The following is a 27,330-nucleotide window of genomic DNA, read 5'->3' as shown; positions in this document are numbered from 1 at the left end:
ATAGGGAAAGTTCTCTTTGGAAATGCTATAAGAGTGTTGTGTTTTAAAAAGCTGTGAGACCTCTAGGGGTTGTGGTGGTCAACTCGGCGTTGTTGTCCTTGTTTATACCTTGAAAATTATCTGGTTACTATTTCCAGTAATTGCACTGAACTGATGTGATAGGATCTTCTGGCAATTCACGTCAGAGGTGATAAAGCCCTGGACTGTGGCTCTCACCTGGAAGCCAAAGTTTGCTTTGGCTCTTTGATGCGGTAATTCTACTGTAGGGCTGTCTGAGGAGATGAAGGGTAGTAAGGCAGAGGGACCAAGAATGAATTTGTCTGGTTGGGCTAGGAAGGTATTAGGACAAGTGGATTAAGGATGTGGGGATGTGGTGACTACTAGGACAAGCTGGGACTGGGGAGAAAGAGAAGGAGAAAAGAACTCTTCCATTAGTCACCTTTCGGGCCATAGGGCAAGTTCATTGTAAGATGATTTCCCTACAGTAGGTTAAATGCAATCTGTAATCTCCTGATTTCCTGTTGACAATTTCAAAGGTTTTAATGAGATGTGAAGTAGCCTCTCCAGCCCTTTATATCCTTAAATTAAATGATAATACTTCAAACAATACTCCAACATACTCCAAAGCTCATGTTCATTTTCTGGGTCTAAAATTTAGTTTGCAATACCTGGAAAAGCCTTGGAAAGTGGATGGCTTGCTGTACATGAAAGACGGGTGTTAGTAAATACACGGGTTTTAAGTTTTGTGTTGTTTTTTAAAGATGTATTTATTTGAGAGAGAGAGAGTGTGAAGGTTGGGGGTGGGGGAGGAGCAGAGAGAGAGAGAGTCCCAAGCAGACTCTGTGCTGAGTGCTGAGCCTGACTTGGGGCTCGATTTCAAAACCCTGAGATCATGACCTGAGCCGAAACCAAGAGTTGGACACTTAACCGACTAAGCCACCCAGACGCCCCTTGAGTTTTAAGTAGGCAAAGGCCAGCTTGCTCATTATTAATGAAGAATGAACATCAATTATTGGCCAGGGCATGAATGTGTGGGTGTGTTTGTGTAGTGTGTCTCCATATGCATGCCTGAAAATAGAGGTCAGCTTTGTGATACTTTAAAGTTGTATTTCAGAAGCCAGCATTTTGTCCCGTCAATAGTGATGAACTGCTATCTTCCCAAACAACTACTTCGTAGCTAGGACTTTCAGAGGTACCACAAAAGGAGGTAGTAATATTTGTCCCTCCTGTATTTTTGTGATGTATTTTCACTGACATACTGCTGTCTTTTTTTTAATGTCCATAGTTTCACATTCTAAATTCATGCTAATCTTGAGGAAAGTAATGCATAAAATACAGAAAAAAAAACCCAGATGGATAGTATTTCCCACGTACACTGTAAGTGGATGTACCAGAGAAGCCTGATTTCAGTCAATACTGAGCAACCACAGGAGGCAGATTGCCGATTAAGAAAAACAGGGGGACAATGTCAAGGAGTTTCCAGAATTCTTTAGATCATAGCTTTTGGAAGCATGTAAAAAGGCTTAGCTTTCAATAAGGATGCTGTAGACATTTGCTTAACAAATTCTTGTGAAGCCCCTTTGGGCCTGGGGTGGGCTGCAGGTGGTGAAGAGGCAGGGAGAGCCTGCGGGCAAGCTTTGCCACCAGCTGCGAGCAGGAGAGCCAGCTGCCTGACACTCTCCCCCTCCTTCCCCTGGCTCAAAGCTTGGGGCAGTTTGATACATGAGCTATTTCTGTCTTACGCTGACCTGTGTGTTAATACGTACTTTGGTACACAAACCTTTAATTGAGGGAGAAAATTATGTCAGGAAAGTGCTTGCTCTTGTGGGATTTTGCCAGGAGGATGCATGCATGATTTTAATAAAGGCAGATTTCTGTCAGCCACGTTCAAAAATCCGGTGAAGAGCCCTAAGAGCTCTAGCTCCTGAAATTATTACAGTTAGGACGGGAGAGAGAGTCAGGTCAACGTGGCAAAATGGAAACAAAAAGTCACTCGGCTCTGAAAGTCATGACTGTGCTAGATCAACCTGTTAAACTTCCACGTTAGGCTTCTCTCTTCCCTGTCCAGTTACTGCAGATGGCGAAGAGTCCTAGGGCACGTTTCATGCCGTGTGCCTCTGTTAGACCAGATGAAGTTATGAGGGATGAGTAAGGCAATCTGCACTCAGTGACCACTATGCGATATAAAAACGTTCTGCTTTGCAATATATGTGTGATTTCATTCCCTGTAAATCGTACATGAAAGAAGCATTTACCAGCATCTATCATATGAGGAAATAAGCTCAGAGAGGTTAGGTAACACACACAGTCATTCTGTTAGTCTGTTTTAAGTCCTGTCTGTCTGATTCCAAAGCTTATGCTGTTTGAAATAGTATGAGTAGACAGGAATCCCAATGTTTATACTCCCTTTGTTGTGTGATAATCTGGCATTTTGGCTACTAGGGGTCACCTGGTAGTGTAAATTGACTGCTTTTGGAGAAAGAGTAATTCCTTGCATAAAAGTAGGTCACAACTGGGAGGATCAATGAGTAAAAATGTTACTACCAAGCTGATATCTTTTTATTTGTTTCTCTGTTTCACTTTGGCATAGCCTGTGATGATCTTTCATCTCTGTTCTTATTCTGATTTCTCTTTCATTGCTTATTAAACAGCATTTAACATCAGACTCTAATCTTTTGATAGATTTCACCCCCCAGTGAGCTTATTTCATGAGCCATTTGTGCAATGAGGTTTCTGAAGTAACTTTTTGGCAATGGGGCAGAATTTCCCTTCAGAGATTTCTGAAAACCTGATATTGAATGTGGTCGGCACCCCTTTCAGAGCCTCCAAGAAAAGGAAACCAAACCTTAAGGTAGCTTCTGTGCATTTGTGGTCCTGTGACTCCTCATGAGTCACTCTGAGTGCTCTGGGCAAATTTGTCCAACTGTGCTTCCGTAGGACCAGGTGGCATAAGATGTGGAAATCGCAAAAGACTAGCAGAAATAAGTTTGCCGTCATTTCTTTCCAACTATTTGTAGCCACCAGATCTTCAGTATCTCTGCCACTGTGTATACATTCACCCTAATTGCAGAGGCAGTGGTCTGAAAGAGCTAATCCTTCTTTTAGTGGCACCTAATTTTTTTTCCCCCAAGGACTGACTTTTCTATCTGGTGACTCTGTTCTGTATCAGAATTTACACTTGCTGCAAAGCGACATGGGGGTGCATTCATAAAAAGGTGTGTGATGGTCAGAATAGGCAAAGAAATTCTATGTGAACTTCCGTTCTAGTGTTGCATCCTTTCATGGTCACTTTTGGGTGGTGGGCTACTTTGTTTTGGCATTTCCTTATTGGTTACAGGACTGTTCTTCTGAGAAAGGGTTTATTTTCTTTGGTCTGGTAATATAATAATTTCTTCAAATTACCTCCTTCCTTGCTTTTTCTGCAGATCTGCTGAGCCAGATGGAATTATGGCTGAGCTCTTCTCAGTCTCCTATCTTGCACATATTCTGACTGATGAAGAAATCTATTTATTGTAGCTTGAATGTCATTGGCCTACCCTTTCCTCTGACCCAGGAGTGAGCTGTCACATGGGCATCTGGTCTACCTCCAAACACTGCAGGGACACAGCCTGGCATATTATAAATTGCCTATTGGCGTGCTGTCTGCTTGACAGAGGAGCAGAGCCAGTTCTGGATACTTGCCTTGGTTTGCCACCAATTTTTGCTCTCAATGAGAGGTTAGGATGATGTCAGTTCACAAATCTTTGAGGAAAACTTGCCATCACCGAGCCTAGAGGTTTAGATGAATTTAATGGAGATTTACAGGTGTCTTTGAATGTGACTTTTGTTAGGAATTCACCTGGCTCAAATTTCCTGTGCATATTAAGTATGAATATAAATTTAGTTTATCCATATAATCATATTTTGAGCATTATAATCTGTAATCATGATTTCAAAAATCAAAGGGTGGAAGGACTCCTTAGCAGTATTTCAAATCTGCTCACCTAAAAATTACAATTTTTTCTTTCAGGAATTTGAACTTGACAAATGCAAAGAAATATCTGACATTGCAAAGGTGAAGAAAATGTTAGTTCCTTGGCACATAAGCAACATTAGTTCCTTTCTGGCTTTGCAGGGTCAGAACTCTGGACTCCAGGGAAGTGAAACTGTGAGTGAGGGAGTAACTGCTGTGCTAGCAGGCTGCGCGTCCAGAATTAAGCAAACCTAGCATTTTCTGTTGTACTGGAACCCATTAGTATGTTTCAGTATTATGTTTATTTTACTTTCCTGCTTCATGGATTAGCAAGTCACTTCGGAGGAAAGTATTTCACTTAGAATTCTCATATTTCTCATCTTTTCAATTGCTTTACTAGAAGACTAATATGTAATATAACAGTGATTATTTTAAATGTTATACTCCTTCTTGCCTTATTGACCAACAGTTTATATATTCATTTTCTATTGCTTTGTAAGAAATTACCACTTACTAGTAGTTAAAAACAAATCCCATTTATTATCTCGGAGTCCTGCAGGATGTTAGTGGGTTCTCTGCTTAGGTTTTCACGGGGCTGAAATCAATATGGCACCTTGGCTGAGTTCTCTTCTGGAGGCTTTGGGGAAGAATATGCTTTCAAGTTCATTCCGGCTGTCGGCAGTTTTTTACTTCTTCGTGGACTACATACTTACCGACTGTTGGCTGGAGGTCACTGTCAGCTCCTAAGCGTGGTGCTCAGGTCCTTGCCTCATGGTCCTTTCCATCTTTCGAGCTAACAGTGGAGAATGTTCTCTCACATGACATCCCTCCCATGCTTCACATCTCTCCAACTTGTGTCTCTGATCTCTAGACCCATATTTAAAGGGCTCATGTGATTGGGTCAGTCCGGCCCAGATGATTTCCCTGTCTTAAAGCCAAGTGTGTCATATGACATAACCTAATCAGAGGAGATTATACAAGGTGAATACACCAAGGTGTGAGGATCTTGGGGGGCATTTTAGGGTTCTGCCTCTCATAGTTTATATCAATGATCACAAAGTATCACTGTGAAAAGTCTGCAGGGGTTACATCCTTAATAGAGTGCTAATAGGAAGAAAAGGAGACGCTGCATGTAGTTTTATGTCTCAGAGGGCCGTTTGCTGATAGCATCAACGTGGATTTCCATGACAAGGCGTGTCATTTCCTGAGTGGTCCTATGATTTTTTTTTTTTGAGGGACATAAGGTATTTTAAACCCATTTTATTTTAAATTTGTCTTGAAAGAGGTGATTCACCCTTCTGTAGCTCAGATATTCTATGATATAAATAATAAATAACGTTGTTACAGGATAAATTAAATCTTTGTTATAATTTTGGTAGAAACTTAAATGGCTTCTTGTTCTCATTAATGCTACATCACCCGTATGGACTCCCTAATTCAGTTTTTCCACGTCTGGGGTTTTGTGGCTATTAGTCTCCTGAAGGACTAACCTTGAAACAACAGAACATACTGGGGCTTTTCACCAATAGGAATTCAGCTTAGTTCTGGAATGTATCATCCAAGTGTTAGAAAACTACATTACACTTCATTCAAATCCCTAGTATATGTCTTCAATGTGTCCAGTATATCAGCAGTCAACCTTTAAACTTGAGTTTTTCTGATTTTAATCAAGTTTGGGTGAAACCCACATACATTTATTTGTTACTTCAAATTTTGTATCATTTAAAAATAAATCAGTATCTGGGAAACTCAGACGTAATAAAGAGAAAACAGAAAATTACAGTTGGTCCTTAAACAATACAAGGGTTAGGGGTGCCAGACCCACGCACAGTTGAAGATCCAAGTATAAATTTTGATTTCTCAAAAACTTAACTACTAATAGCTTACTGTTGCCCAGAAGCCTTACTGAGACCATAAACAGTTGGTTAACACATATTTTGTATGTTGTATGTATTGTATACTGTATTCTTAAACTAAGCTAGAGGAAAGAAAATGTTAATCTGAAAATCATAAGGAAGAGAAAATACACTTACAGTACTATATGCTATTTATTGAAAAAAATACACATATAAGTGGACCAATGCAGTTCAAACCTATTTTGTTCAGGGGTCAACAATATATGTCATTCCATGTAAAGTAGTTTAAAACACAAACTTTTGTGGGGCACCTGGGTGGCTCATTTGGATTAAGCGGCTGACTATTGGTTTCAGCTCAGGTCATGATCTCAGGGTCCTGGGATCGAATCCTACATCAGTCTCTGTGCTCAATGCAGAGTCTGCAAAAGTTTCTCTCCTTCTCCCTCTGCCCCCGCCCCCCCCACCCCCTGCCTGGCTCACGTTCTCTCTCTCTTTCAAATCAATAGATAAATCTTTTTTTTTTTTAATGCACAAACTTTTGTGTTAGGGAGACCTAAATGTAACGATCAGCCAAACCCACCAATCAGGCAAGTGATTTAATCTTTCTAAAGCTCAGATTTCTTATTTCTATAAATTTAAGTACATTAATGTTACCCTTGCATCATAGTTCATTTGTCCAGAAACATTTTTAAAACCTATCAAATACCTGAACCCTGCCAAGCTCTGAGGACATAGCTGTGTATTATGACTATCTGAGGATATTCACACGTTTTATGGAGAAAGCAGATATGCCTTTTATAGAATTTATGGTCTAAAAAAAAGTGTTAGGATAAATGCAACAATAGGTTTAAAGTGCTTATCCTATTGCCTCATATTGTGTGGGGACTTAAAACATTCTCTATCCTTCCTTTCCTTTTCCCTGCCCAATCTTACTACCCTAAGACACGTCATAACTATGATTCTGACAAATGAATCTGAGAAGCACCTTGTTGCCGAGGGACTATTACAGAAAACAGCAGCATGGCAAATTGTTGTTGAGGAAGTGAGGTTGGGTAGTGAACTGAGTGCCTTGGTCAGTCCTGCTAGAACTGTGCCTTTCAGCAAAATGAGGTTGGCGCTTTCATTCCAAAGGTGAAGTCACAGCAGTTTGCATCACGAATGTTACCCAATCACAGAAAAATTGGCAACATTTACCTGACAGATGTCCAAGTCTTTATTAAAAGAAGGTTCTCACAGTTGACACTGGAGCTGCTGATGGTAAGGGGAGAGATGGTGATGACTGGATTAATGGGAAATATTGCAGTCATACTGCCAGCTTTACAGAATGATTTGCAAATAGTTTCTCTTTTGCTCCCTGCAATACCACTAGTAGAAAATGAGAAGCCTTTCATTTCATCTGGAGAGGGTTTAATGCTACTTTATATGGAACATGCGTAGCATGTTGTGAACTTGAACACCAAGGAGGAAGCAGCTCGCGTATTCGTATCTTGCGAGCAGAGTGGAAGGGACCAGAGAGGGCAGTTAGTGTGTGGGGACATTTGAGGTAAAGTATCCTGGAGTTGTAGCTCTTTCTGGGCCTTGACTTTGGCTGACTCCCTGAATACCATCCAACCACCCCGAAGTCTGTGTGGAACTTGGGATGCTGATCACTTCTTTCCCAGGTGTTGTGAAAAAGTGTGTTTCTGAAATACTCGGCATCCTTTGAGTAAACAATAAAAAGGATAGGAACAAGAATTAGTGACATTTTGAAGTAGTTTATTGGTATTACTGTGGCTTTGTGTCTATCAGATATGATCATTATAATCCAGAATTTATAGAATTATAGTCCAGAATTTATGGAATACAACCTCCATCTCTTCATCTTTCCGCTGAAACAGACTTCAGGATTCGGTGACAGACCCACTTTTATCTCTGCCCGTGAAAACACGGTGAGAGGAACATCTATCACAGGTTTTTGTTTTCTGTTTATTTTGGTGAAGATTTTATTTATTTATTTTTGAGAGATAGAGAGCACAAACGGGGAGGGGCAGAGGGAGAAACAGACTCCCCGCCCGAGCAGGGAGCCCGATGCAGAACTCGATCCCAGGACCCTGGGATCATGATCTGAGCTGAGCGCAGACGCTTAACCAACTGAGCCACCCAGGCGCCCCTCACAGGTGTTTTGTTTTGTTTTTTTAATAACAAAATTTTTGCTAATAAATACAAGATAGTGATGGTGGTTCATTCTGTCCCCAGTGATTCCTGAGTAGATTCTATGCAGCCCATAACTCCTCCAACAGTCTTTAGGGGGCTGTATTTTCCTTTTTTGTCCCCTCCGCTTTGAATCGCTTTGAATCGACAGCGTGCGGACACGGGGCAGCAGATCTTCCCCTGCACGCAGGTGGTGCAGACTGAGCCAGGTTCTTCTTGGGTTTCAGCCGCTCCCTGTTAAGCAATCAGAGCCGAGCGAACAGTCATGGAGGGAGGAGGCAAACGCTCAGAAAAGCAGGGAGCGGGTAGGAGTTTATGAAGAGGATTGTGTAGCGAAACAAGGTGAGACTCCCGTCGTGGTTTGTTTTCCTCTCCCTGGGATTCCTCTTCAGGCCGCAGAAGAGGCCGTTCTCAGTCGCGGGCGCTGGGACTGGGCACGTCCGTCCCGGGTCGAGCCTGCTGCAGCCCGCACCGCCCGCGCAGATTGCAGTCCTCTGCGGTCCGGCCAGCCCAGCCGAACCTGCGCGGTTTGTACCCCGTTACAGCCAGAATACCAAATTGGAGGTGTTCCTTTAGTGAAGCATTTGAAGGCAGAAACAATGAAAGCTTTCCCTGTCGCAAAATAGACTGCCCCCCCCCCCGGTGCTGCTTTAGGAACACAGACCTGTTTTGAGCAAGGCGAAGGCACAGCATCATTAACTCTGGTTTTTCCGTGATACGGAGTCTGTGGAAGGACCCTGATGAGCTCGCTTTCTCCTGAAGGGCTATATATACGGCTGTCATCTTAGAGGCGCACGTAAAATGGCTCCTTCCACACTTTTTTCAGATACATGGAAATACTTTAGAAACAGCTCATCAATCACTGGGAGATGACCGCTTTGCCTTGTTAACAAAACTTCCCTTTGTGATTTTGCAGCCGCGACAGCCCAACCCTGACTGGCGTTACTCTGCCTCCCTCCGAGCAGGAATGCACAGGTATGTATTTCCTTCCCTTTTTCCATCAGAAGAACTTTAACTTCGTATGGCTCAGACACATTCTGTGTCTAGAGGCCGGAAACTGCTGTCAAACTGAGAAGCTTTAGATACTTTGCCAGGGGAATGTAGTTCCTTTTGTCTCCATGTCTTTTCCTTGAAACACTGGAAATAGTGCCAAACACTTATCAAGGGCTGGCAAATGAGAGTTCCCTGTAAAATTACGGAGACAGGCTGCTGTGTACTTTCTCTCATCAAAAGTTCTGTAAGGAAATAATTACAGCTTCCTTTATCCCTTCCCCACCTATACTTTCTGTCCCTCCCTTAGAAATTATAATGAATACTGATGCTTTTAGACCTGAATATAAAGGTGTCGTCTACCTTGATTTTCTGTCACACATCGACCCTTAAATCCTATTAACCACAATAATGGCTGTTATTCTTGTTCGTGCTCATATTAGAATCTCCTTATCTTTTCCATCTTGTTACTCTCTCGTTGCCGTTCAATGGCATGGGCTCTTCGGAGGATGAGCCATGTGAAAGGCCTTTATTGAATATCTGGAGACCAAATCTATCTTATTTTAAATGAACCTAGAGTAATAGCATTACTCTAAGACTCAGATTAAATATAATTTCGCTTTCTCTACTTTGTCTCTTTGACAGTAATTGATTAACTACCATTATTCCCAGAGCTGATTTAGTGCCCAGGGCCAAATACAAGATTCTGGATTTTTGAGTGTCTTTGGAAACCAGGAAACTAATGATCACTACCAGCAAAAGGATTTAGTTTTAAGGAAGGAATAAACTCTAAACTTAAGCCCCTCAAAATGTCTAGGCAACACTTCAGTAGATCTTCACCAAACCTACATTGGTTTCTAAAAAGAGAGAGCTTACAAAGTGTGTGTTAAGTTAATGAAAAACTAGTTTTAAGTCCATTTAGAAATGCATTAAAGTAAAATAAATTAACATATTTGCAAGCATTACATTATAAGTCGAGCTGTTTCTGAGCAAGAAGCAATCAGTGAAGGCCTGAAGCTCAGTAGCTGGCATCATGAGATGTCACAGTGGAACCTGGGTCATAATTTTGGCCCAGAAACACTTGTGCAGATGCTGGAATAGTAGGCGTCAGGAGGGTTCTTTCTATTTGTTAGTGACCAGCTTATGCTTTTGCCCACATCTGAGCTATTGTTGCAAACCATACGTTAGGAAAAAGCGTGGTTTATAATACCAGCTTTTTCTCTCCTAGTTGAACTAGTGCTTTACTTGAGAAGTATCAAAGCCATGAGATGTGTCTTTCTTTCTTTCTTTTTTTTTTTTTTTAAAGATTTTATTTATTCAACAGAGATAAAGACAGCCAGCGAGAGAGAGGGAACACAAGCAGGGGGAGTGGGAGAGGAAGAAGCAGGCTCACAGCGGAAGAGCCTGATGTGGGGCTCGATCCCGGATCGCCGGGATCACGTCCTGAGCCGAAGGCAGACGCTTAACCGCTGTGCCACCCAGGCGCCCCTCAAACTACATTTGAAATAAAATGCTAAAACATATCACTTCCTTATTCCATTTTCAAATGGAAAAAAAAAAAAAGCCAAGTGTGCTCCTATTCAGGTTTCAACTAAGATACCATGAGATATAAGTAAGATGAGGAATGAAATAAAAATTGAAGCTAAATGTAACTTATTCCTCACAGTATAGTACACCGAACATATATTAGAGTTGTAAACTTAAAGAATACTCTTCTCTTTCTACACATGTGCTTGGCTTCTTGGCCGTTCCAGCCTCAGACACCATGCACCTGTGTCTTTGAAAATTCTGCTTTGAGTTGAGCTGGTTCCAGGGTAGTTACATCTCCAGAATGAATCTGATTGAATGCATAGAATTTGCTGGTAGAATCCAGGAACACATGAAGGATATTAATATTGGGGGGAAAAAAAGAAAAGATTCTAGGATGTAGATGAAGGGAAGAATTGCAGTAGGGCAGAGCTTAATGAGTGAATTTTGATTAGATATGTTACTCAGAGTCAAGAGTGAAAGAATATTCAATTGATAGATGGGCTTCCCCCACAATAGTTCAAGATTGTCTGCTCTGCTGCCTCACATAACCTTGCAGATAGTAGTATAAATTTTGTTTTAGAAACTTAATTTGCAAGATGAAACAAGGTCTTTTTGAAAAGAATCCCCTAATTCTGGTGAGGATTTTCTTGGATGATATTTACTCTTACTGTCCCATTTGTTCCTTTCTTCATTCATCCATCCCCCAAATATATGAGGGTCTCCTATGTGTGAGCGTTGGACATACATACATGAATATGATGTTCGCTCCATCCCTGAATGATTTATGTTCTATCTCTGCTTGCGTCTAAGGGTGTCCCAGTTCATGTCTCATTCCCTGCAATATTTCCTGCTGAATTAATCTCTTCTGAATTGGGATCTGTGAGTAGTGGTGATAGGCTTCCTCAAGGCCCAGGAAATGTAGGGTGGGTTTTCTATAAGTGGAAGATACAGAAAGAGTAAAACAGAAAATAAGGTTAAGAAGTAATTGGGTAACTAAATGGGAATAATGCTACATTTGTCAGCAAATAATTTTCATGTTTTTTCGTCTTTGCTATAGAGGACCCAGACACAAGAGAATCAGCAAGAGAGGCCTGGGGCTTCTGAGAACAAGCTCGCCTCATCTGCTTCAGCATTAAGATGTAAAAATGGCATTAGCCCTCTGATGGGCTCCCTGTTAGATTTACTGAACACCACGTGGCATTAATGACAACCAAAATTGCCATAAAGATAAAACATGTTTATTGCCTGCATAGTAGAGCCAGCAGTAAGTCAGCAATGCTTTTGCCATTTATGGAAGGTGACTGCTCAGCAGTAATTGCTTCAGTTCAATTGTGAGTCGAGTGTGTTAGCCGGAGCCCTGCCTCCAGAGCTGCACGCACTTTCTCAGGGTGGAAGGAGATCCGGAAAGTCGTTTATGGTCTAACCATTCTTTGGGTCTGTGTGTTTACTCAGCTCTGTGCACCTAGAGGAGGCTGGCATTCTACGGGCTGGTCCAGGAGGGCCTGATCAGCAGTGGCCAACAGTATCCAGTGCGACACCAGGTAAAGCCCCAAGGTTTCTCTCTTCTTGCTGGATTCTAGAAGGCACTCAGATGACCTGTTTTTTTGTTTGGTTGTTTGGTTGTTTTTTAAAATCAGGAATGTTAATGGTTCTCTTTTTGGTCCTTATTCTTTTCCTTACATGTATGATTTCCTTACATATATACATGATTCTTTTGATTTTCTACTTAATGTTCTTCAAGAATTGAAAGCAGAGAAGTGTGTGTGTGTGTGTGTGTGTGTGTGTGTGTATGTAAAGTTCTTTTGTAAAGTAACCAGGCATCTTTCACATGCTTAGGCTATCCGAGCCACACAGAGAAGATCTGGTGGCCTCATGCACAGAGATGGCACTGTTAGCAAAGATCTTTTGGTTGAAGACAATGGAAGCCCATTCCAAGTGGTAAGCAAAAGGGAGATACGTAGATAGATCTAGAGATCGATATGTAGACGGATGCAATGGAGTTTCTCATGGAAGTGGAAAGTTATGAAAAGCAAGGCACCACTCTCTTTGACTTCAGGGCAAAGTCAGACCTGCCTCTTTCTGCATATCTACGTCATTTTGCAGACTGACTTTTACTCCCTTGACATGAACATATGCACACGTGACCATCTCACAGTTTCTTAGTTTAGAGGACAAATGGGGACTGATTCCTAATCCATACTTTCAGGAAATAGAATCTGCCAGATTGGATCAAGAACCCAAAGGCTGGGAGAGCAGAGGAAAATTCCTTAAACTTGTATTTCCTTAGTTTCCTTATTTTTGCCTAATCACTAAAGCAATGTCATGTAATAAAAATATGGCTTTGTAGGCCCATCCCTCTGGCAGTTTTCAGAAAGGAAGGATTACCGAGACTGCAAATGGTGTCTATCATAATCCCCTATTAATAGAACATCATGATGATGATAGTAGTTCCTGATTATCGAGCCACAATCTACTTGGACATTGTGCCGAGCACATAAAATATGTGATCTCATTTATCCCCCGTGACAACCTTGCAAGGGATTTATTATGTCTACTTTACATATGGGAAGCTGGAGACACAGAGAGGGCAAGAAACATACCCAGGTTCACGTAGTTTGTTAGTGGCAGAGGTAGGATTTAAACCCACGTGTGTCTTGCTCCAAATCCAGCTGTCTGTAGCACTTACACTCCTCGCATGGCTGGCTTGCAAGAACTCATCCAAATTCAAATACATACGTAGATACGTAGATACGTTACAGATGACATAAGTGTGCATGTGAAACATTCTTTCCAAAAATAATCAGGTGCCTTTCAAATGATTGGGCTCTCCGAATAACGTGTGCAGCTACGGGCCCATTTTTGCTGGCAACTTGGAGGGCTTTTGTTGATTCTAATCAGCCAGCATTTGCTATTTATGAATGTTGCATGATTCAACTAAAAGTCACATTTGTCAAAAAAAAAAAAAAAACAACCGAAACAACAAATGCACAAGTTAAAGCAATTCATTAGAGAGTAATATTGCCAGATGGCAAGGAGACGAACATGAAATAGTTCATTGACAAATCTGCAACCACAGTGCCAGTGATGGAGTGAAGAAGTGATGGAGGAGGAAGTGTGTTGGGCTGCCAAGTGTCACAGGATGGGAGGCATCTGGAATGGTAAGACTACTCTGTGAAAGCAGCTACACCCATGCCCTGCTCACCTGCCTTCATTCCAGGGCTTTTCCTGTTCTCGCAGAGGCTTTGTAGGTCAGCCCGATGAGGCAGGAACTAAATTTGAGTACATTTTCCCTTTCACGGATGCTGCTGGTGGGTGTACATTCCCAGGCGGATGTGCAATAGGAACTGTCCGCTGATTATTTCATCTGCATCTGGCCCAGGTCTCTTTCCTTCAGATTTGAAAGAATGTTAGGAACCCATCTTCTTGACGGAAGATAAGGAAGGAGTCTCCATTGCTCCCCTTCTCTCTTGTCCCAACCTCTCTTGTCTAATCCCTTCTGTCCAGGACCATGCCTGGCTCCTGACACATGAGTCACAGTCCTCATGGACTGAGCTGGACAGAGCTTCCGTCTTCCAAGCCGTCCATGGGTGATCTAACTGTACCTTTCAACACACCTCCTCACCGGTGACATGAAGCTAAAGGGGTGCCCCTCTGCCTTCTCCTCTGTCCTTTTGACACTTTGAGGTTTTAGGACTCAAAATATGTTCTGCACTGTCAGTAAGGAATATGGCATAAGATTAGGATTTGGAATCAGATCTGAATTGAATTGCAATTCCAGACTTACTTGCTGGGTGAGCATAAGCAAGTTGCTTAAATTCATGTTTTCCCAATTACCCCATCTGTAAACTGGGTATAATGATATCACCTATCTTAGTGAGTTGCCATGATTACTAAAGAAGAAAGAAAGAGCTGAATATAGTGCTCGACATACAATATTAATAAATGCCTAATTTTCTCACTTTTTTTTCTGGAATTGTTTTGTGCAATCTATGATGTGGCCTTGGCTGATGACCTGGTGGCCAGAATTCAGTAATTCTCATTTCTGGACCCAGAGACACACCCTCTAAGGTTGTCTGGATCCTCCTGACAGATGTGCAGCCCAGGCATTCTCCCGACCCCCCACCCCAGCTGCCCTTCTGGAGGTGGAATGAGGAGGCTTCATTAGTTCTGCCCAAAGAAAAGGAAAATGCTTCAAAAAACTTTGTTGTTTCCAGTCCCAAGAAGAGCCTGCCTTTCGCTGATTCTCTTGCCCTTTGTGCCTCACAATGAAAGTGCAGTTGCTTCTAGAAGGGTTCCTCCTGTTGCCTGGGTCTCCTTATACTTGTGTCTGAGATCCCCTCATGAACCACTGCCTTCTCACACCTAAAAGAGCTGCAGCCGGCGGGCATGGAGAGAGAGAGGCCGGCTGGGCACCAATCCTCATTCCCATGTCTTCCTTGTGCTTGTTTTTCCTCCATTGATGAATTCTTTTGCTTTGTCACTCAACTGTTCATTTATCTTCACAGTCCACAAAAACCTAGGATAAGAATGTCATGCCCTGAAAGGATCAATGGGGACATCACCAGGTGATGTTTTCTGAAGGATAAACAAGTTAGGCATCAAATCGGTTAATCCTGCTTACTGGCCCCCTTCTCCAGCCTCACCTCTGTGTGAGCAGACCTGGGCGGAGGGCGTCTTCCTTAGCAGCTTCCCGTGAGGCTGAGCAGAGAAAGCAGATGGGCTGAAGAGGGAGAGCAGGGCATCCAGTTACAGCTGCTTCTGCAGACGGAGGGATGTGTTGGGGGGGGGAGGGGCATTAAAGGGCCATTCACGTTTACCACCCTCACTTTCTCAATGCGAATGTTCTGAAGAGGTTTTAATGAGTGCTCTCTTGTGATCAGCTCCTAGAGGGAATCCCGGGAGGTTACAGAAAGACTGCCCCTGCCTTTGAGAGAGCCTGTCTGGCTTCAGCACACCAGGCTGCTTTGCTATCCCCCACTGGTTCTTTTGAGCCCCCGTTTCTACTTTTCATTACCTGAGGCAACAGATTATTTCTGGAGTGGGAGATACTATTTTCAAAAGAGCTCAGGGAATTCCAAAACACACAGCACTACCAAAGATAACACTATAGCTTGTCAAGGAAGACCCGGGGATCCGGGAAGGATTAATTAGGCAGGCGAGATGACGAAGACAGGGAGGCTGAGGGAACCTTAGAGTGACCAGACAGTGGTTCTCAAAGTACAGTACTCGGAGCAGCCACCCCAATTCCTACTCAATCCGAAATTCTCAGGGTGGGGCCCAGAAATCTCTGTTTAAACAAGCCCTCCACGTTATCCCGATGTACCCCAAAGTTTCAGAAATGGTGTAGAATCAAGAGTAAATATTCCTGAGGCTGTGTGATATCTCTGGAGGCTCAGAAATCGTGCAAGGAAGGCATCTATTCATGATTCTTGCAGGAAGCAGGAGCCCTTCCCCTGTATCACAGAGATGACCGCTAAGAGTTCAGGCTCCAGGTCAGAGTAACCCTCCTTTGAATTCTAGCTCTGCCACTTCTCGGTTCTAAGTCCCTTATTTAACTTTTCTGAATCCTAGTTTCTCTGTAAGATGGAGATAATAGTAGTGTCCACCTAATACAGTTGTTACAAGAATCAAATGAGATAATACATGCACGTTACAGAACCTAGAGAACAACGTTTGGTAGATGGTAGTTATTTTTGTGATTTTTCAAGGTTTGAGTCTATCTTTCACATTGAGAATTTAGGTCTGAGTTGTTCTGTGTAGTCTCTGTGGGAAGGCAAGGCTCTATTCTAGAGATTTTCTTAATGCGCCTTTTTTTTTTTTAATGTCCCTGGGGAATTGTTTTTGCCCTGGTTTGCCTGTCTCTCTATTCCATGGAAGATGGACGCAGTTTATGTGCCCTAGTTTCATTGTGTTTGGGGGAATTCGTGCTTTTATTTGTTTTAGGCATTCCTACCTCTCTGACAAAATCAACTTTCCATGAAGGGGCTTCACGTAGACTCCGTCTCTGATTCTTCTCCAGAAAGAAGCCATGATCCTTGAGTTTTTTCGGAATCCATTTAGGAGCACTGCCAACACGAATTTTTCCGCTTCATGAGTGAGTGCAGCCTCAGGCCTTGTTTGAGAATTTAGAAAGCCTGCTGTTCCACTAACCTGCTCACCCTCAACTTCTCCTGTTGTCATGGCAATCACAGTCCTGGGAGGTGTGTACAGATCCATATTAGGGGAAAAAATGAGATCAGCGATCTGTGTGTGTGAGGCAGCTCCCTCACTGGCATCCTCCACCCACCCCTGCATCTCAGGGCCAGAGTGCCAGCCTGGCTGAGGGGTCTCTAGCTGAGGAATGTGAGCCCTTGTAAGGTGCACTTTTACTTTCTGGGGGTTTGGGGCTCATCATGTCTGCTGGAGTTCTCTGTGTGGCTTGTGTTTTGTGTTCTGACCTGGCCTGGAGGGAGGGAGCAAGACAGTGTGGGAAAGGGGAATTAGAATCCTCTACCTAGGAGAAGCCATGAAACTTAAGTCTGTGGGGCATCATTCATTTGCCTTTGCCTCCTCCTTTAGAAGAACACCCTACACCTTCTATTTTTCATGGTCATGTAAATAAAAAACTAGAATGAAACTTCCTGGTTTTCCCCAAATTAAACATTTATTTTTTTAAGATTGTATTTATTTATTTGAGAGAGAGAGCGAGAGAGAGAGAGAGAGCGCGCGCACGATCACGGAGAGGGAGAAAGAGACTCCCTGCTGAGCAGAGAGCCCAACGTGGGGCTCAGTCCCAGGACCCTGAAATCATGACCCGAGCCAAAGGCAGACACTGAACTGACTGAGCCACCCAGGCGCCCTTAAACATTTCTGTTTAATAAATTGATTCTGAGATAGTTCTTTCCCTCCACCCTGTGTTTCCTCCACCTCTCTCATTTTTTTCTACACCATTTTTTCCGGGATTGGTTAGCTCTGGGCAGAATACAATCAGGGTTGGGACCGTGATACTAAATAAATAAATTTCTTCCTTGAAAGTGGCCCAAAACAGAGTTCATATGCTTCCTGAAAATCCAGTCCCATCTGCACTCCGGTGTATGCTCCTGGGCATACATTTTAGAGGGTATAGTGAGGAGAGAAGAGTAGCAAGAACTGTTCCCTTAGGCTCCAGTTTCCTTCAAATCCCACAGATGCAGAGAAGCTGCTAATGCAGGGTCAGGAAATGGATACTCATTATAGTTCCTTAGGTTATCATTGATCCATTTAATGTGTCACTGGAGTATACGGTCTGGCCCCTGAAAACGTCATCATGAGAAACAACTTTTGAATAATGTCTTAGGAAAATAATACACTTTTATTCTTCTTTTGTTTAAGAGTGTTGCATGGGACAATAGATTTTCCAAATTACCTTCTCTTCTAGTTTTGTCTGCATACCATAGTTCGTAGCTAAATTTTTAGACCCCTTATCAAAAGGGGAATTCAGGTTTCTATTGGGAAGATTCTAGTGTCTCAAAGGACCAAGGAAGGGCAGGGGTCACCAAGTCTGCCACCTGACTTGGCTCAAAGATGACAGGCTACCTGTGTAGCCTGAGAACCCTGTGGCAAAGCAGAAGTGAGAGTCTATACTTCATTCTGGAGGAAAGATGGCTTGGATTGTTTGGAACTGATGGGCTTAGAGCTTCTCCCTGAGAGGTGCTTAGACAAAAAGGACCTACTTATAACCTGGGTTGAGGGCAGAGGAGAAGTAATGACTTTAAGCTTTGCAACTCTAGCAAGTGTTGCCTGCAGCCTCACTAATTCTAGTAAAGTGGAAATGAAAGCCTGTCCCCAGCAATAGCAAGGGTCTTCAATGACAAATATTTTCAGAGAAACTCAGCCCAGATTCCAGAAGAGCTTGAAATGTTCATTTTCACAGAGGCAGTCAACTTTGAGTTGAAAAGGTCGTTGTCTAATTTGGAGAAACATATTCAGGTCAAGCACTGGCTAGAGTCTGGGGGCCCCTAGGGAATGGCCATAAGAGAGTTCATTGTCAGGAGACCTGGACTTGAGCATGTGGACTGGAGAGGAGCCTCTTCTGCCTCTGCACTTAGAGCTTGTCACCCACAGTGGAAAAAGGAGAGGGGGAGGGCGCCTGGGTGGCTCAGTCAGTTAAGCATCTGCCTTGGGGTCAGGTCACGATCGCAAGGTCCTGGGGGACCTTGTTGGGCTCCCCACGTTGGGCTCCCGCTCAGCAGGGTTTCTGCTTCTCCCCCTCCCTCTGCCCCTGCTCATGCTGTCTCTCTCGCTCACTCTCTCTCAAATAAAGAAAATATTTTAAAAAAGAAAAAGGAGAAGGAGCAGAGATCAATGCCATTCCACTCTTACCTCAAGGAGACCAACAGTTTCCTCAGCAGTAGCCCTGTCTGGAATGGTCTGTCTCCAGGGGGCTGGGCTGGGTGAAGGATGGGAGAAGGCAGTCCTGAGGATGGCAGTGCCAAAAGAAATAAAGAGAAAAAGGAGTACACTTGAAACTAATATAACACTGTATGTTAACTATATTGGAATTAAAATTTTAAAAAGTATGTTTGTATCAGTAAGGATAAAGGAAAATGAGAGCTTTATAGAAGTCAGACTCACAGGTGTAACTCTAGAAGATTAGGGTATAAAAAGGTAACTTTTAGGGACCAAATTTGTATCCACAAGAAAACAGGGATGATGAGAAGCTTATTGCTGCTAGAGTTGTGGCTCTCGACTGTTGAATCGCTAACAGTGTACCTGGGCCTCTAGATTACAGCTGCCAGTGAATGTAATAAGCAACCAAACAAACTTCAAAAAATGAAGAAAGTCTGAACAAACAAGGTTGTTGTTGATGGTCCGAGAAAGTCTGCCGGTCTGTGCTTGCTTCCCACGTTGGACCAGTCCTGTGTCCAGAGCCGTTGCTCTAGGCAGCATCATGCGCCAGGCTGAGTAGTGAGGTGACATTTCCCAAGTCTTGTCTTATATGCTTCTTGACTCTGCACTATAGATACTGTCTTACCCAAAACACATGCATCACACCTCTGTTCCCATAATCATCGAGGGTCACCGAAAAGTCGGTAGCAGGGCTAAAAGCCTCAGCCTGAGTAAGTGATTTACATTACATGATGCGCACCAAGCCGCCTGTCAGAGAGTTTTGGGGAGAAAAAAGTACCACCAGGTATGGAGAAAGCCCTGGGGTGGACGCCTTTGAGCCTGTGAGATTGGCTCTGTGTTTGATGACGAGCCATGGGATACAGATACCTTTTAGCAAGGAAGAATGTATGTGGATGAGAGGCTCTTTGTTGTTGAAGTATCAGAATCTTTAAATCCTGTGCGGTTACCCCCTGTTGCTGTAAAATAGTCTTTTAGAACAAGAGAAAGGAAGATTTAATGAACGATTATTTATTGAAACTGTGACAAGCACTTTGTATGCACTGTATACTTAAACAGGAGAGAAACACATTGTTATTCCCATGTTTTAGAAGGGGAAATTGAGACTCGTAGAAATTAAGTGACTTCCGCACATTTACACATTTAGTGTTTTTCGCTCACTGTTATATTCCCAATGTCAAGCAAGGTGTCCATACAGTGGTGCTTAATATTGGTTGACTCATTAATGAATACAGTGGCAAAGGCAATATTTGAACCATGTCTGCCTGCTGGTGAACCCTGTGCACTTAACTCACACCCTACTGATACTTTGTCCCACATGCCAGATGAAGGGAATAGCTGGGTAACTTGGAGAGGACTACTCATTGTCTGAGTTCCAGGCTGACTATGGGGTCTGTATTGGTTTTTCATTATTATTATTATTATTATTATTATTAATTATTATTATTATAACAAGTTACCACAAAATTCATGGCTTAAAGCAATGTGAATTTACTATTGTACAGTTCTGGAGGTCAGGAGTTTTACTGGGCTAAAATCAAGGTGGATTCCTGTTACTATATAACAAGTATCCACTCCCCTTCAGTTTCCAATAACCTGTTTCTCATTTGCATTAGAGCGGTCACTGACAGCCTCTTTAATGTCCATATTTCTACTAACAGACGATGTAGGTATTCCCTAAGATGTTGATATGTTTTCTCTAACATTGCTCACATCTTTCTGAGTCCTCTCTAGCCGAGTCTTAGTAGCTACTTTTCTACTAAGAGTCTGCTCAAAGTAAGTTAGGCACTTTATCTCATGCTTCTCAGAATTCTTCCAATCTCTGACCATTGCCCAATGCCAAAGCCACATCAACATTTTTAGTTATTTCTAATAGCAGGACCCCACCTCCAGGTACCAAAATCTGTATTAGTTTCCCAGGACTGCTGTGCCAAATTACCACAAACGAGGTGGCTAAAACCAATACAACTTTATTATCTCGTAGTTCTGGAAATCAGAAGTCCAAAATGGGTTTCCCTGCACTAAAATCAAGACGTCAGCAGGGCTCCATTCCTTCTGGAGGATCTAGGGGAGGGTCTCTTTCCTTGCCATCTCCAGCTTTTAGAGGCTGCCTGCATTTCTGGGCTTCTGGATCCTTCATCTTCCAAGCCAACAGGATAGCATCTGCAAATCTCTCTCTGATTCTGACTTTCCTGCCTCCCTCTTTCTCTTATTGAGGACTCTGGTGATTACATTGGGCCTGCTTGCATAATCCAGGATAATCTCTGTCTCAGCATCCTCAGTTTAATCACATCTGCAAAGTCCCTTTTGTCATGTAACATAACATTCACAGGTTTCAGGAATTCGGATACCAGCATCTTTGGGGAACTATTATCTGCCTACCACAGGGTCTTTCATGTTTAGGCAGATGTGGCTGTGAGCATCTGTGTGTTGTAAACTTCAGTAGAGGTGAAGGTAAAATAAAGTGCATATTAGGACCATGAAGAGACTCCAGTGTGGACTAGACTTTACACAGCTTTGAAGGCTATTATTAATTGTTGGAACTTTGGTGGAGATTAATTAATCACCTCCCTTTCCCTCTAAGTCTTAACTAATTAAGAATAGATGCAAAGACCCAACTGAGGAATCAAAGTTCAGAATCAGATTTATTATTGGTAAAGACGGTCTGGAGAATATGTCAGGGCCTCTCCCTCCCAAATACAAGGGAGGAAAAATCAATAATGGCAGACCACTCCCTTGGTGAGAAGGGGGAATCATCCTAGGTTGATTATCAAACGGAGCTAGAGCAGAGAGTGAAAAAGAGTCAGAGGAGAGGTATATCATGAAAAAACAGTGACTGTTAGTGCCAACTTTCCCCACCCAGAAGCACGATCCATTTCAAATATGACTTATGGTAATCTCTCCAATTGGACAGATAACTTTTCCTTCCTGGGAAGAGTAAGTATGGAAATGGAGCTAAAGGTGAAAGCCCCCTTCCTAGCCCATTCCCCAAAGATGGAAGTATTGGTTGCTGGGGTCTCTTTTCTATGGGCAGAGGTGAAAATGGGGAGACAGGAGGAAGATAGTACTTTGTTACGTTAAAGAGTAAGAGACATTGTTCTGTCCCAGGCCTAAAAGTATTTTCCCAAGAGTTCGAGAGCAGTCAGGAGAGGACAGAACTCTTTGGATCACCCACAGCCTGATCTAGAAGGAGTCAATTAAAGGGCGTGATAGCTAATGGAGAAGTCACTGTCCCCAGGGTGATGCCAGGACACAAGGACAGTGCCTGTTGCCTGCCCTGTGTATGCATCTAGCATCTGTGTCTGGGTGAAAGCAGATTAAAACGTATATTCAGGACTTCCCTGAAGAAAAATTGCAGAGTCTGATTGTGATTGGTTAGCATGTGTGTGTGTTGGGGATTGTGGGCAGTTTGGGGGAGGAGATACTTTGGCCAGTATTCACTTGCTTTTCCTGAGTGTGATGTCCTCTGTCAGGGGCAGGGGTTAGGGTGGTTGCAGGCCAAGCCTGTGGACACAGGATTTGTTTGTGTGTTTTTTAGGAACTTTTTTTTTTTTTTTTTAAGATTTATTTATTTATTTATTTATTTGACAGAGAGAGAGAGACAGCGAGAGAGGGAACACAAGCAGGGGGACTGGGAGAGGGAGAAGCAGGCTTCCCGCTGAGCAGGGAGCCCGATGCTGGTCTTAATCCCAGGACCCTGGGATCATGACCTGAGCCAAAGGCAGATGCTTAATGACTGAGCCACCCAGGCGCCCCTTTTAGGAGCATTTTGGATAACAGACCTATTCTCATACTAGCTACCTCAAGATCCAAACAGGCTGGGTACCTCCAAAGCCTAGAGCCTCTCAGCACCCTCAGCAGCTCTGACTGGAGACCAGGTCACTCCCCATGCCTCTGAGAGGGTTTAGACATGAAACCCATGACAGAACCTCCTTGGAGGCCAGTATCCCCCCTACAGGGGACTGCGTCACCAAGATGTTAATCCAACTGTCATCCCTGCAGTCTGCAGTGAGTGCGGTTGTGTTTAGTCCGTCATCAGCGCCATGTCAGTTTCCCTCTGTTGGACCAAGTATAAATTGATTCTAATTATTTGCTTTGGGGAAATTTCTTTAGTAAGAATGAGCTCTCTCTAAATATAGGGATTTAGAGATATAAATTAGCTTCTTTGTCCTCTCTCACTCAGGGTTGCAACTCTGCATTTAGGATACTAACCCTTTAAATGGCTGTAATTTGATGAGCACTAGGAAGATCCTCACAAAACCCACCTCACAGGCAGGTTCCTAGAACTCCACCCTTCTCCACAACAGTCTCTTTTAAATTAATTTCTTTCCTTTCTTTTCTTTCCTCTTTTCTTTCTTTCTTTCTTTCTTTCTTTCTTTCTTTCTTTCTTTCTTTCTTTCTTTCTTTCTTTCTTTCTTTCTTTCTTTCTTTCTTTCTTTCTTTCTTTCTTTCTTTCTTTCTTTCTTTCTTTCTTTCTTTCTTTCTTTCTTTCTTTCTTTCTTTCTTTCTTTCTTTCTTTCTTTCTTTCTTTCTTTTCCTTTCCTTTCTTTTCTTTTTTTTCTTTTCTTTTCTTTCTCTCTCTCTCTCTCTCTCACACACACACACACACACACGTGAAGTATTAGAGTACCCTATCCAACAGTGGTTTCCTTGGCTTGACTCTAATACAGAATTCGGTTAGAACCCTCTGTATAGTCATTAAACAAACATTAAGCACCTACTTGAAGTCAGTTTCTAATCTCGGTGATGTCAATATGATGTTAACACAGTCCTGTCCTCATAATTTAGTGGAGGAAGATAGAAATGTAAGGAAATAAGATAGAAATATTACTGTGTCATGTGATAAGGACCATGATCGTGCCATGCAGAGGCAGGGCCAATGAGGAGGAAGGAAGCTGGGACAAACCACCAGGGCCTATCAATCCAGAACGGGACCCAGGGTCTATCCATATTGTAATCTATACGAACTACATGTAAATGTGATAAGCTGGTCCACCTTTCCTGAGAGGGCGCCTGAAATTGTTTTCAAGGGGCCTAAACCCTCTCTCAGCAACCATGAATACTGGATAGTCGTGGGAGCCCAGAAGATGGAATTGGGGATTTGGGCAACCATCTGAGGGACTGTGACATTTAATACGGGGTATTGAAGGATGGTGTGTAGGATATGGAATGGAAGAGAGCTCTGGACAAAGTGAACAATACATATTAAAAAAACCACCAAAAACCAGGGTGGCTCACTTGGTTTAGCATCTGACTCTTGATTTTAGCTCAGGTCATGATTTCAGGGTCGGTATCTCAGGGTCATGAGATCGAGCCCTGTGTCAGGGTTTGTGTGCATGCGCTCTCTTTCTCTAAAAAAAAAACACCAAACAAACAAACAAAAAACCCCAAAACAACACAACCAAAACAAAACAACGAAAACCAGAATGCATAATCTAGGTGAATAGAATGAGTACACTTGATGGGTGGAAGGGATAAAGGGCTGTTAGGAAATGAGATCAGAAAGGCAGACAAGAGTTAGATTTTGTAGGGCCTTCAAAATCCTGCTAAACAACTTGAAGTTTCATCTGCTGACAGTGGAGCCACCAGAAGGTTGGTTGGTTGGTTGGTCGGTTGGTTCGTTGGTTGGTTGGTTGGTTGGTTTTTAAGAAAAGAAGCTCTATTGAGCCCTTTTACCATTGCTGAATCTTCAAAAATCATCCTATAATGTCAAGACAAGCTCATGAGCTATCAACTCAGTGTTCTTCCCCACCTAAACCAAGGACTGGAAACTTTAAATTCCAGTATAGTTAATATACAATGTTCTATTAGTTTCAAGTGTATAATACAGTGATGCAGCAATTCTATACATTATTCAGCATCATGATACTTATACTCTTAATCCCCATCACCTATTTCTCCCATTCCCCAACCTACCTCCCCTCTGGTAACCATCAGTTTGTTCTCTATAATTCAGTCTGTGATTTTGTCTCTTTTTCTTTCTTCTTTTTCTTAAATTCCACATATGAGTGAATGCATATGGTATTTGTCTTTCTCTGACTTATTTCACTTAGCCTTATTACCCTCTAGATCCATCTAGTAGTTGCAAATGGCAAGATGACATTCTTTTTTATAGCAGAGTAATAGCCCATCGTACATATATACCATATCTTTTTTTAAGATTTTATTTATTTTTTATTTGAGAGAGAGAGTGAGTGAGAGAGAGAGAGAAGGAGAAGCAGACTCCCCACTGAGCAGGGAGCCCAACGTAGGGCTTGATTCCAGGACCCTGGGATCATGACCCAGGCCGAAGGCAGACGCTCAACCAACTGAGCCACTCAGGTGTCCCATATACCACATCTTTTTTAAAAAAAATTATGTCTTCTTTATCCATTCATCTAAAGATGGACACTTTGGCTGCTTCCATAATTGGGCTACTGTAAATAATGCTGCAATAAATATAGGGGTACATATATCTTTTTGAATTACTAGTTTTTGTATTTGGGTAAATACCTAGTAGTAGAATTACTGAATCAAATGACAATTCTATTTTTAACTTTTTGAGGAATCTCCGTACTGTTTTACACCGTGGCTGCACCGGTTTTCAGTCCCACCAACAGTGCATGAAGTTTCCTTTTTCTCCAATCCTTGCCAACACTTGTTATTTCTTGTGTATTTGGTATTAGCCATTCTGACAGGTGTGAGGTGATATCTCATTGTGGTTTTGATTTGCATTTCCCTGATGATGAGTGATGTTGAGCCTCTTTTCACGTGTCTGTTGGCCATCTGGATGTCTTCTTTGGAGAAATGTCTGTTCACGACTTCTGCCCATTTTTTAATTGGATTATTTGGTTTTGGGTGTTGAGTTGTATAGATTCTTTATGTATTTTGGATACTAACCCTTCATCAGATATGTCATTGCAGATATCGTCTCCCGTACAGTAGGTTGCCTTTTAGTTTTGTTGGTTGTTTCTATTGCTGTGCAGAAGCTTTTTATTTTGATGTAGTCCCAATGGTATATTTTTGCTTTTGTTTCCCGTGCCTCGGGAGACATATCTAGAAAAATGTTGCTATTGCCCATGTCAGAGAAATTACTGCCTGTGCTCTCTTCTAGGATTTTTATGGTTTCAGTTCTCACATTCAGGTCCTTAATCCATTTTGAGTTTATTTTTGTGTATGGTGTGAGGAAGTGATCCGTTTTCATTCTTTTGAATGTAGCTGTCCAGTTTTCCCAATACAGTTTGTTGAAGAGATGGTCTTTTTCCCATTGCACATTCTTACCTCCTCTGTCAAAGATTAATTGACCATATAATCATGGGTTTATTTCTGGGCTCCGTATTTGTTCCATTGATCTATGTGTCTGTTTTTGTGCCAATACTATACTGTTTTGATGACTACATCTTTGTGTAGTGTCTCTTGAAATCTGGGATTATGATACCTCCAGTTTTATTCTTTTTTTCAAGATTGCTTTAGTTATTCAGGGTCCTTTGTGGTTCCATACAAATTTTAGGATTATTCTAATTCTGTGAAGAATTCTGCTCGTTGGGGCACCTGGGTGACTCAGTCAGTTAAGCATCTGCCTTAGGCTCAGGTCATGATCTCAGGGTCCTGCTCAGCGGGAAGCCTGCTTCTCCTTCTCCCTCCGCCTGCTGCTACCGCTGCTTGTGCTCTCTCTATCAAATAAATACATAAAATCTTTAAAAAAAAAGAGTGCTGCTGATATTTTGATAGGGATTGCATTAAGTCTGTAGATTGCTTTGGACATTTTAACAATATTTGTTCTCCCAATCCATGAGCATGGAATATCTTTCCATTTGCTTGTGTCATCTTCAATTTCATTCAATCAGTGTCTTCCAAGTTTTCAGAGTACAGGTTTTTCAACTCCTTGGTTAAGTTTATTCTCTAGGGGTTTGTGGGGCTTTTTTGTTTGTTTTGGTTTGGTTTGGTGCAATTGTAAATGGAACAGGACTGTTTTCTTAATTTCTCATCCTGCTGCTTCATTATTAGCGTACCAAAATGCAACAGATTTCTGTAGACTGATTTTGTATCCTAAATTTCTTTTTCATTTCTAGTAGGATTGGAAACTGTCTGGAAATGTGGAACCAAAAGGGAGGTGATTACAGAATTTTTGTAAAAAGGACTGGCCTTGGAAATGTTCTGAGCTAATGCTGGTGGAGTTGATCTGATCTTGTCTGAGAAAATGGGGAGAGGGAGGCCAGGTGGGTTTAAATTTTGCCTTGGTTTGCTTCTTAAGGGAGGCAGCACAGCATTGCACAGCGCCTCAGGTCCCTGTTGTACCACTCGGTCATTGTGCCTCAGATTTATTAGTGTGTAAAAGAGGAAAGACCGTTTGCTGCTGTAAGGATTAAAAGAGACAGTAGCATGCAGAATGCTTAGTGCCGTATTTAGCACATGGTAAACATTCAAAAAATGTTATCATTTACTCAATTTAATATTCCTGGCACTTAG

At 42.3% G+C, this 27,330-nt stretch overlaps 1 protein-coding gene across 1 annotated transcript in view; it reads left to right on the top strand.

Moving 5' to 3' along the window:
* PCDHAC2 (protocadherin alpha subfamily C, 2) overlaps nucleotides 1–27,330 on the top strand; it is a 46,981-nt gene that overhangs the window by 2,952 nt on the left and 16,699 nt on the right. The window contains exons 2-3 of the mRNA XM_040622336.1: nucleotides 8,915–8,973; nucleotides 11,971–12,059. Of these exons, the coding sequence (XP_040478270.1) occupies nucleotides 8,915–8,973; nucleotides 11,971–12,059 (148 nt within the window). The remainder of the gene's footprint in view (nucleotides 1–8,914; nucleotides 8,974–11,970; nucleotides 12,060–27,330) is intronic.

The sequence above is a fragment of the Ursus maritimus genome, unplaced genomic scaffold (genome assembly GCF_017311325.1).
Source record: "Ursus maritimus isolate PB19 unplaced genomic scaffold, ASM1731132v1 scaffold_5, whole genome shotgun sequence".
NCBI lineage: Eukaryota > Metazoa > Chordata > Mammalia > Carnivora > Ursidae > Ursus > Ursus maritimus.
Note: the sequence above shows the minus strand (reverse complement) of the source record. Positions and strands in the feature narration are given on the sequence as shown.